Source organism: Solea solea, chromosome 16 (genome assembly GCF_958295425.1).
Source record: "Solea solea chromosome 16, fSolSol10.1, whole genome shotgun sequence".
Lineage (NCBI taxonomy): Eukaryota > Metazoa > Chordata > Actinopteri > Pleuronectiformes > Soleidae > Solea > Solea solea.
The window spans coordinates 13,636,107-13,647,532 of record NC_081149.1 but is presented as its reverse complement, the minus strand read 5'-3'; the positions used below and the strand labels follow the sequence as shown (position 1 = coordinate 13,647,532).

Here is an 11,426-nt window from a genome sequence, read left to right as displayed (position 1 = left end):
TTTATCTCCACTCCCTGTAGCCTCATGGTTCCACTTGGGTGCCTTGGGTGCCACCTGGTCTCTGCTCTCACCACAGATCACAATGTCATCTGCAAACATCATAGTCCATGGAGAGTCCTATCTAACCTCATCTGTCAGTCTGTCCATCACCACCACAAACAAGAAGGGACTCAGAACCGAACCCTGATGTAGTCCCACCTCCACCTTGAACTTCTCTGTCACACCTACAGCACACCTCACCGCTGTCTCACAGTTGGCATACATGTCCTGCACCAGTCTAACATACTTCTCTGCCACTCCAGACTTCCTCATACAGTACCATAGTTCCTCTCTCGGCACCCAGTCATAGGCTTTTTCCAGATCTACGAAGGCACAATGCAGCTCCCTCTGACCTTCTCTGTATTTCTCTACCAGCATTCTTAAAGCAAATACTGCATCTGTAGTACTCTTTCGAGGCATGAAACCATACTGTTGCTCACAAATGTTGACTTCTGCTCTCAGTCTAGTTTCCATTACCCTTTCAAATTAAATTCATTGTATGGCTCATCAACTTTATTCCTCTATAGTTACTGCAATTCTGAACATCTCCCTTATTCTTAAAAATGGGCACCATCACACTTCGTCTCCATTCCTCAGGCATCCCCTCACTCTCTAAGATCCTGTTGAATAGTCTAACCAGAGACTCTACTGCCTCCTCTCCTAGACACTTCCATACCTCCACAGGTATATCATCGGGACCAACTGCCTTTCCATTCTTCATCCTCTTCAGTGCCCCCCTCACTTCAGCTTTACTAATCTCTGCTACTTCATGGTTCACAGTAGTTATGTCTTCTACCCTTTGCTCTCTTTCATTTTCCTCATTCATTAGCTCTTCAAAGTACTCTTTCCATCTTCCCATTACTTCTGTGGCACCTGTCAACACATGTCCCTCTCTATCCTTAATCACCCGAACCTGCTGGATGTCTTTCCCATCTCTATCTCTCTTTTTGCCAACCTGTATAAATCATTCTCTCCATCCTTACTTTCCAACGTAGCATACAAGTCATCATACGCCCCTTTGTTTGGCCTTTCCCACCTCTACCTTTACCTTGTGCTGCATCTCCCTGTACTCCTGTCTGCTCTCTTCAGTCTCCTCAGTGTCCCACTTTTTCTTTGCTAATCTCTTTCTCTTTATATACTCCTGCACTTCCCCATTCCACCACCAAGTCTCCTTATCTACTTTCCTTCCAGACGACACCCCAAGTACTCTCCTACCTGTCTCCTTGATTACATTAGCTGTAGTTGTCCAGTCATCTGGGAGCTCTCCCTGACCACCCAGATTCTTTCTCAACTCCTCCCTGAAAGCCACAGAACAGTCCTCTCTTTTCAGCTTCCACCACTTTGTCCTTTGTTCTGCCTTTGTCCTCTTCGTCTTCCTTGTCACCAGATTGATCCTGCAAACCACCATCCTATGCTGACTTGCTACACTCTCACCCACCACTACTTTGCAGTCACTGATCTCCTTCAGATTACATCGTCTATACAAGATCTACCTGTGTGCTCCTACCTCAACTCTTATAAGTTACCTTATGCTCATGCCTCTTCTGGAAAAAAGTATTCACTACAGCCATTTTCATCCTTTTTGCAAAGTCTACCACCATCTGTCCCTCTGTGTTCCTGTCTTGGATACCAAACCTGCCCATCACTTCTTCATCACCTCTATTTCCTGCACCAACATGTCCATTGAAGTCTGCACCAATTACCACTCTTTCACTTCTGGGGATATTCTGCATCACTTCATCTAACTCACTCCAGAATGTTTCCTTCTCCTCTAAATCACACCCCACCTGTGGGGCATAGCCACTAATAACATAACTAGAATAATAACAATAGAATGTAAGACCACATGTGAATAAAATCAACTTAGCACAGTTTAGTATTTTTTATAAGCCAGAAACAAAATGCAAGTAGTGCTTTTGATATTTGTTTATATTTTCATTGTGCTTTTCTTTGAGTGTTCCAGTGCAATAAAGAGTGCAGATGATAAAATAATGGTAATGTCACAGTCAATAGTTTGGTTTCCTATTGATTTGCTGCTAAAGGTTTGAAACCTTCAGTCTTCTCTAATAACTTGTCAGGAACACAGAGAGGAAGGAGACAAACATGAAATGTACTAACTGTGTGTTCATTGTTACACACTCTGATGTCGTCAGTAAAATCATTCATTCATAGACAGTGTATACAAATGTACATGCACTGTATTTACTGTGATGTTCAAATTGTGTGCACTTGAAGTTTTATTCAAGCTTTGCACATTTGCTGCACATGGAGCAATTTGATTGATCAAAGTCCTGCAGCTGCACAACATCTACCACCATCAGAAGTGAAATATAGTTAATAAGAGGAAAGTGATGATCATGATTAGTTGGTTTAACTTGTGCACTTGAACAACCGCCATCCTCAATAACCCCACTACTATTGCAGGCTTTTATATATAATAAATAATGATGTTTCCCTCTAATCCAGACAGTGATTAGATGTTGCTGTTCAGGTGTGCAGAAACATTATGTTACTGAAACTCACTTACTGGTCGTTACATCACAGTAATTCAGTAAAGTTATTATTCACGTCGGCAGTAATGACACCCGATTACGCCAATCGGAGGTCACTAAAGTTAATGTTAAGTCTGTGTGTAGGTACGCACAATCTATGTCGGACAACGTCATTTTCTCTGGTCCTTTGCCCAATGTAACCAGTGATGACATGTATAGCCGCATGTAGTCATTCAATCGCTGGCTGTCGAGGTGGTGTCCAGAAAACAACATTGGGTTTTTAGATAACTGGCAAAACTTCTGGGGGAAACCTGGTCTCATGAGGAGAGACGGCGACCATCCCACTTTGGATGGAACAGCTCTCTTATCTAGCAGCTTAGGACATTTTATTAGAAACCCATGACAATCCAGAGTTAGACCAGGACACAGAGTTGCAGTCTTTCATGCTTCTCTGTGCTTCTTTTCGAGCAGTCACCAATTAAAAACCCCATTGAGACTGTGTCTGCCCCTCGACCTACTAAAGTAAAAACTAAAGTAAATAAATCAATAACAAAAAGGAGTTAGACATTCTAACTTAATAAAGATTAATACCAACAATAAAATAGAGTCAAATAATACCACTTTTAAATGTGGACTATTAAATATAAGGTCTCTCTCCTCAAAATCTGTTTTAATAAATGATCTAATTTCTGACAATTGTATTGATTTATTCTGTGTAACTGAAACTTGGTTACATGAAGAAGATTACGTTAGTCTAAATGAGTCAACTCCACCCACTCATGTTAATACCCATATTCCGAGAAGCTCAGGCAGAGGAGGAGGTGTAGCAGCCATTTTTAATACTAGATTATTAATCAATCCCAAACCCAAACCAGGATATTCATCGTTTGAAAGCCTCATTCTTAATCTATCTCATCCTTGTTGGAAATCACAGAAACCAATAATGAGAGTCACAGTTTATCGTCCACCTGCACCTTATTCAGAGTTCCTATCAGAGTTCTCTGAGTTCTTATCTCTGTTAGTGCTTAAGACAGATAAAATCATAATTGTAGGGGATTTCAACATCCATGTAGATGTTGACCGTGATAGTCTTAGCTGCGCATTGAACTTGCTGTTGGAATCAATTGGTTTTATTCAACGCGTTAATAAACCAACTCATTGCCTTAATGACACCCTCAACCTTGTTTTAACTTACGGTATTGATATTGATAACTTAAACATAGTTCCTCAAAACCCTCTCCTTACTGATCATTATTTACTCACATTTAATTGTACAATAATGAATTACAATAACATAAATAAGAAATACAGCTACAGCCGGTGCCTGTCTGATAATAATATTAATACATTCAAAGAGACAGTGCAACCTTTATTTAACTCGGTGCCATATGTCAGTACATCTGAAGGTACCTTTTGTGATTTTACTCCCGCCCTCATAGATAACCTTGTTGATAGTACAGCGGCCTCACTGCGTACTACATTAGATTGCGTTGCCCCTCTGAAAAAGAAGGTGGTGAATCAGATGAGACGAGCACCATGGTTTAACTCCAATACTCGTGCTCTTAAACAGACGTTACGTAGATAAGAAAGAAAATGGCGTTCCAATAACCTAGAGGAATTTTATATAGCCTGGATAGATGGTTTTGTAGCTTACAAAAAAGCCCTACACAAAGCTAGAGTTGCCTATTATTCTTCTCTAATTGAAGAAAATAAGAATAATCATAGGTTTCTTTTCAGCACTGTAGCCAGGCTGACACAGAGCCACAGTTCCACTGAACCATCTATTCCTTTAACACTGAGCAGTGATGACTTTATGAACTTTTTTGTGAATAAAATAACATCAATTAGAGAAAAAATTGATCATCTCCTCCCTCATATCAGGACTGACTCATCTTTTAGCACAAGAGCTTTAGAAGCACCAGGTGCACAGTTAGACAGTTTCTCCCCTATAGATCTCCCTGAGTTAACATCATTAGTTTCATCATCTAAACCAGGGGTGTCAAACTCATTTTTGTTCAGGGGCCACATACAGTACAATTTGTTCTCAAGTGGGCCGGACCAGTAAAATAATAGCATAATAACCTATGACCAACAAGAACTTAATTTTTACAAAACATGACATTTCTTGAGAAATATAAGTCCAATTTCAACAATATCATGCCTAAATGTACTATTTACACATCACACTGGATCTATAAAGACACAAACATTTAGTCACAGGTATCTGGAAGTGAAAAATATTGCATTTGACATTACGTTTAGATTGTAATCGTAGTGATTACACATCCTGTGGGCCGGATTGGACCCTCTGGCGGGCCGGTTCTGGCCCCCGGGCCGTATGTTTGACACCCCTGATCTAAACCATCAACCTGTCAGTTAGATCCTATCCCCACCAAATTGTTTAAAGATGGGTTTCCTTTAATTAACAGCTCTATATTAACTCAAATTAATCAATCCTTATTAACAGGATATGTGCCCCAAACGTTTAAAATAGCAGTTATTAAACCCCTTCTCAAAAAAGCGACCCTTGACCCATATATTTTAGCTAATTACCGACCTATATCTAATCTTCCCTTTGTTTCTAAAATCTTAGAAAAGGCAGTTGCCAATCAATTATGTGAATATTTGTGCATTAATGGCCTGTTTGAAGATTTTCAGTCAGGTTTTCGATTAAACCACAGCACAGAAACAGCACTAGTTAAAGTTAGTAATGATCTTCTCTTGGCTTCAGATAATGGTCTAGTTTCTTTACTTGTCCTGTTAGATCTAAGTGCTGCATTTGACACCATTGATCATAATATTCTACTGCAGAGATTGGAGCAGACTCTTGGTATCACAGGTGCTGCCCTCTGCTGGTTTAAATCATACTTATCTGATGGATTCCAGTTTGTTCATGTCAATGATAAAGCCTCACTACAAACTAAAGTTAATTGTGGAGTTCCACAAGGCTCAGTGCTTGGGCCTATACTTTTTACCTTATATATGCTTCCTCTAGGGAACATTATTAGAAAGCACAACATACACTTTCATTGTTATGCAGATGACACACAGCTATATTTATCAATGAAGCCGGATGAAATAAATCAGGTTGTTCAACTCCAGGAATGTCTCAGAGACATTAAGTCCTGGATGACCTGTAACTTTCTACTTTTAAACTCCGAAAAAACTGAGGTCATTATACTCGGCCCTAAACACCTCAGAGAAAATCTTTCTGATCACATTGTCACTTTAGATGACATCACCCTGGCTTCCAGTTCCACTGTGAGGAACCTTGAACCTTTTCTCTCCACTGATGCCTAGTGCTTGCTCATTGTGTGAACTGTTGGGGTTCTCTGCTCTCCTTGATGTTGTCTATGTACAGTGCCTTGAGATAATGTATGTTATGCGCTATACAAATAAAATTGAATTGAATTGAATTGAATTAATCTAACAACATAAAACCTGTTACACAAGACAAACACGGCAGTTTGTCGCACTTAAATGAATTATGAATATCTGAGTGAAACAAAGATGAAATAAAATGAGAATTGTTTGGTGACGTCAGATCAGTTGAAGACACTATTTGTGTGATTTTAAAATGCTGTTTTTCCTCCTGTGATCTCTTTGAAGATCTTCACGTACAACAATGAAAGATGCTTGTGAACGGATTAAGTTATGGTGTAATTAATTTGATTATTTAAACATGAACAGAAATGTCAATAAAAACAGCGTAACAATCCAGCAACAGACTAATAAACACTGTGTGCTTGTGCATGTTAAATGAATTTAACATGAGATTGATCCAGTGACAATGACGATGTGAGAAAACTGAGCCGAGTGTTGAAACTCCTCCTCCTCTGTGTCTTTATAAGCCTCAGTCTCTCTTGTCACCACACTCCAGCACCCTGCTCACCTCTCTTCCTGACAGTCAGACTCTCTTACACCACACACTGACAACATGCTGGGGACCCTCTGCACTCTCATCACTGCTCTCACATGTAAGACCTTCTTCTCTGTCCTTTAAAAACCCATGTTATCTCCAAACAGAAACCTTTGACTCAAGTGTTTTCTCTGTATGTTGACAGATGTTGATGCAGCGATCGTGCTGACCCAGACGCCTGCTGTCCACACAGTTTCTGCAGGACAAGAGGTTGTTCTCAGCTGCAACACTCAGAGAGATGATGGCTATACTGCACGATGGTATAAACAGGTTCCTGGTGGGGTTCCTCAGTATGTTCTGAAGTTTCACCACAGCAGCAGTTCACTAATTTTTGGAACAGGATTCTCTTCAGACCGATTTCACTCTAAATCCTCATCAAACATAGATTACCAGTTCATTATAAAGCGAGCAGAGGCAGGAGATTCTGCTCAGTATTTCTGTAGCACATGGGATAGCTCTGCTTCTGAACATGTATCACAGTGATTTACACTGTGACAAAAACCTCCTCATTAAACACTTCCTCTTTCTGAATCTCTGACACGTTAGAATAGAATAGAATAGAACGCAAGACCACATGTGAATAAAATCAACTTAGCACTGATTAGTATTTTTTATAAGCCAGAAACAAAATGCAAGTAGTGCTTTTGATATTTGTTTATATTTTCATTGTGTTTTTCTTTGAGTGTTCCAGTGCAATAAAGAGTGCAGATGATAAAATAATGGTAATGTCACAGTCAATAGTTTGGTTTCCTATTGATTTGCTGCTAAAGGTTTGAAACCTTCAGTCTTCTCTAATAACTTGTCAGGAACACAGAGAGGAAGGAGACAAACATGAAATGTACTAACTGTGTGTTCATTGTTACACACTCTGATGTCGTCAGTAAAATCATTCATTCATAGACAGTGTATACAAATGTACATGCATTGTATTTACTGTGATGTTCAAATTGTGTGCACTTGAAGTTTTATTCAAGCTTTGCACATTTGCTGCACATGGAGCAGTTTGATTGATCAAAGTCCTGCAGCTGCACAACATCTACCACCATCAGAAGTGAAATATAGTTAATAAGAGGAAAGTGATGATCATGATTAGTTGGTTTAACTTGTGCACTTGAACAACCGCCATCCTCAATAACCCCACTACTATTGCAGGCTTTTATATATAATAAATAATGATGTTTTCCTCTAATCCAGACAGTGATTAGATGTTGCTGTTCAGGTGTGCAGAAACATTATGTTACTGAAACTCACTTACTGGTCGTTACATCACAGTAATCTAACAACATAAAACCTGTTACACACGACAAACACGGCAGTGTGTCACACTTAAATGAATTATGAATATCAGAGTGAAACTAAGATTAAATAAAATGCTGTTTTTCCTCCTGTGAGCTCTTTGAAGATCTTCACATACAACAATGAAAGATGCTTTTGAACGGATTAAGTTATGGTGTAATACATTTGATTATTTAAACGTGAACATAAATGTCAATAAAAACAGCGCAACAATCCAGCAACAGACTAATAAACACTGTGTGCTTGTGAATGTTAAATGAACTTAATATGAGATTGATCCAGTGACAATGACGATGTAAGAAAACTGAGCCGAGTGTTGAAACTCCTCCTCCTCTGTGTCTTTATAAGCCTCAGTCTCTCTTGTCACCACACTCCAGCACCCTGCTCACCTCTCTTCCTGACAGTCAGACTCTCTTACACCACACACTGACAACATGCTGGGGACCCTCTGCACTCTCATCACTGCTCTAACATGTAAGACCTTCTTCTCTGTCCTTTAAAAACCCATGTTATCTCCAAACAGAAACCTTTGACTCAAGTGTTTTCTCTGTATGTTGACAGATGTTGATGCAGCGATCGTGCTGACCCAGACGCCTGCTGTCCACACAGTTTCTGCAGGACAAGAGGTTGTTCTCAGCTGCAACATTCAGAGATATGATAGCAATTATGTGAGCTGGTATAAACAGGTTCCTGGTGGGGTTCCTCAGTTTGTTCTGGGCTTTCACTACAGCGTCAGTTCACCAAGCTTTGGAACAGGATTCTCTTCAGAGCGATTTCACTCTAAATCCTCATCAACCATAGATTACCAGTTCATTATAAAGCGAGCAGAGGCAGGAGATTCTGCTCAGTATTTCTGTAGCACATGGGATGACTCTGCTGATGAAGCTGTATCACAGTGATTTACACTGTGACAAAAACCTCAGAGAGAAACTCACGACAGATTTCCTGAATTCTGACTAAAATCAGTCAAATCAAAGTGAACCTGGGGTGAAAGGCGACTGTTAGACAGAAGAATCCACCTCAAGACACAGGAATGTTTGAAAGAAACGCAGCAGTTTGTAGTAAAATAAACAGACTGAGATGTTGACAGTGAAAGTTGGAACGTTTCACTTCCGCTCCCGTCATCAGTGAGAGTCAGGAGGTTTTTGTACAGCCATGTGTACAAACTGAATCACTGTGGTATTCGGACAAGGCACCAAGCTGATTGTGGCGGGTAAGTACTTTTCAACTGATCATGAAACAAAACTGATCTCTGATATTTCACTCACTTTGATGAAAATCAATGTGTTCATTTCTCACTACTTGTTTCAGACATTTAACGGTTGTTTTGGGGAATTTCAGTTTTGTCTTGGTACCATGTTGTGAATTTAACAGAACAAAGAAAATGCTTTTTTATTTTTATTTAAGACAAACATAGATTTTGTTAGTAGTAGAGTATTTGAATAAATGGGAGATATGTACTTATTTTCACATTTTCACAGAACCAATCTTTGTAAAATCAGCCTCTTTGTTTCTTGATAGAAGTATTTTCATTTTAAATTAGCAATGCTAAACCAATTTAAATACCTTTTATTTCATATTAGGTTCTTAAAATTAAATGTGTTTTTAGTAGTTAGAGTGAGTATTCATATGGCATAATTATTCACAGTGATACATTTTATCAGAACTATATTAAAAGTAAAATGTGATGTTCCTTTTTGTAGGTTTGCCACTCTCAGTCTGATGAGTGTGTACTTCTGTCTCTATAATGTAACATTATTTTACCAAACGTGATAAAACTCCAAGTCACTTTATCTTTGAACCCGTGTTTTTGAAGATATTTGTCTCAGTTATCATATTCTTAATTAGTAAAACAAACATGTGGATATTTTAGATGTATATAATGACATCAGAGCAGCAAACAAAATACAGAGGGACTGCTGTGTTACTGGTGTTTCTTAGATTCTTGGTCATATTTGTGTTGTCCTCCATGTATTTTCAGACTCCAGTCTCCCTCCTCCTGTCCTGACTGTCTTCCCTCCGTCCAGTGCTGAGCTCCAGACCAACAAAGCCACTCTGGTCTGTCTGTCCAGTCAGTCTGTGCCTTTTGCAGATGTGACCTGGTTGGTTGGCGGGAGTCCAGTGAGCAGCGGGGTCTCCACCAGCGCTGCTGCTCACCAACCGGACCAGACTTTCCAAATCAGCAGCCATCTGAGCGTCCAGACGTCAGACTGGAACCAGGATAAGCTTTACAAGTGTAAAGTGTCGCTGGGCTCCCAGACGTCAGAGAAAACCATCAACAAGTCGGTCTGTCCCACTGCAGAATAACAGAGGAGCAGAGTGACCATTTAAAACCTGCTTCTTCTTCTGTTTGTGCTGTTTGCTCATCAATATGTTCAAGAGTGTGTCTGCTTGTAATACGTGCTGTGAACGTTAGGTGGAGCTGTTGTGTGACATTTGTAACAGTTGCTTAATTTGTTCGATGAAATAAAAAAAAACATTGCAATCAAAAAAATGTCTGAATCTATTTGATCTGATGAAAAATGGAACTTACATCAAAGGCATCTGAGCTGCTAAATGTTTCTTTTTTAAAGATTAGAATTTTCTTTTGATATTCATGTCCACGAGAGAACAGGAAACAGACGATTCCTACATTATCTTTATCTGCTCATACATTATTTCAAATGAGCAATGACACATTGTCAATACATTTCCATTTCCAATAAACTCAGAGTGAATTTTCTATGATTTAAGGTCTTGCCAAGTTAGAATAATCAAATGAGTGAAAACCGAAACTGAGATTTCATCCTCCATCAGTCAAGCATCTCCTCCTCCTCCTCCTCCTCCTCCTCCCCAGCATGCACCTGCAGACCTCCTCTCCCGATTTACAGCTTCATGTAAATGAATAGATCATGTTACAGACGTGTGTAAAATGACAGGAAACTGTCTCTGACTCAAAACACACTTCTCTTTTATTTACATTACATGTGGTTCATCCAGACAGTAGATGTCTGTAAATAATGTTCACTCACTTTCAAAGTTTATGTTCTGAAAATTAATGACAAGTGTTGACACATTAGAAGCTGTTAGTAAAGGCAGCAAAGTTACGGAAACACAATAAAACACAGTTCAATGACTTAAATCCATTGATCATCATGGTTTCACTGAGCGATTTCCCTCCAAAACTCTGAAACAGACCACACAGACATAATCGTAGCTCCTCCTCCGACCAGTGTCTCACTTTCAGTGTTGTATTAAAAGGCTCCTGCTCCACCTCCTCTCCTCATCCTGCAAACCCTCGGCTCTGTCAGCAGTGAGTTCTCCCTGTCTGTGATACAAGGTGGTTCTCAGCACACACTGACAACATGCTGTGGAGCCTCTGCACGCTCATCACTGCTCTGACATGTAAGGAGGCCGACTCACTGCAGCTCTGACCTCGTCTGTGTGTTTCTCTTGACTCCGTGTCGTCTTGTCGTTTTCCAGGTGTGAGTGGAGTGACCGTGGTGACACAGAGGCCTCCTGTTGTGACGGCGAGGAAACAAGAGACAGCTTCCCTGGACTGTAATCTGGGGACTGTGACTAACAGTGGTGCTCGCTGGTATAAACAAATCCCAGGAGCAGTTCCTCAGTTTGTTCTTGTTTATCATCATAGTGATAGTTCTCCAACCTATGGCTCTGGGTTCTCCTCGTCCAAGTTCACG

At 39.9% G+C, this 11,426-nt stretch overlaps 1 protein-coding gene across 1 annotated transcript; it reads left to right on the top strand.

Moving 5' to 3' along the window:
- The first annotated feature begins 8,067 nt into the window (after positions 1–8,067).
- Positions 8,068–10,184, top strand: LOC131474952 (immunoglobulin lambda-1 light chain-like). Its single transcript, XM_058652683.1, has 4 exons — positions 8,068–8,220; positions 8,308–8,637; positions 8,930–8,959; positions 9,728–10,184. Exons 1-4 carry the CDS (start codon positions 8,181–8,183, stop codon positions 10,051–10,053), a joined length of 726 nt encoding a protein of 241 aa, XP_058508666.1. The 5' UTR covers positions 8,068–8,180; the 3' UTR covers positions 10,054–10,184.
- Positions 10,185–11,426: the final 1,242 nt, after the last annotated feature.

What these genes read in the sequence shown, in the direction of transcription:
- LOC131474952 (XM_058652683.1), top strand. Translation starts at nt 8,181, where the DNA reads ATGCTGGGGACCCTCTGCACTCTCATCACTGCTCTAACAT. An exon ending in TCTCATCACTGCTCTAACAT is followed by an intron (nt 8,221 to 8,307) that starts GTAAGACCTTCT and finishes GTATGTTGACAG; the next exon opens with ATGTTGATGCAGCGATCGTG. An exon ending in CTCTGCTGATGAAGCTGTAT is followed by an intron (nt 8,638 to 8,929) that starts CACAGTGATTTA and finishes TCACTGTGGTAT; the next exon opens with TCGGACAAGGCACCAAGCTG.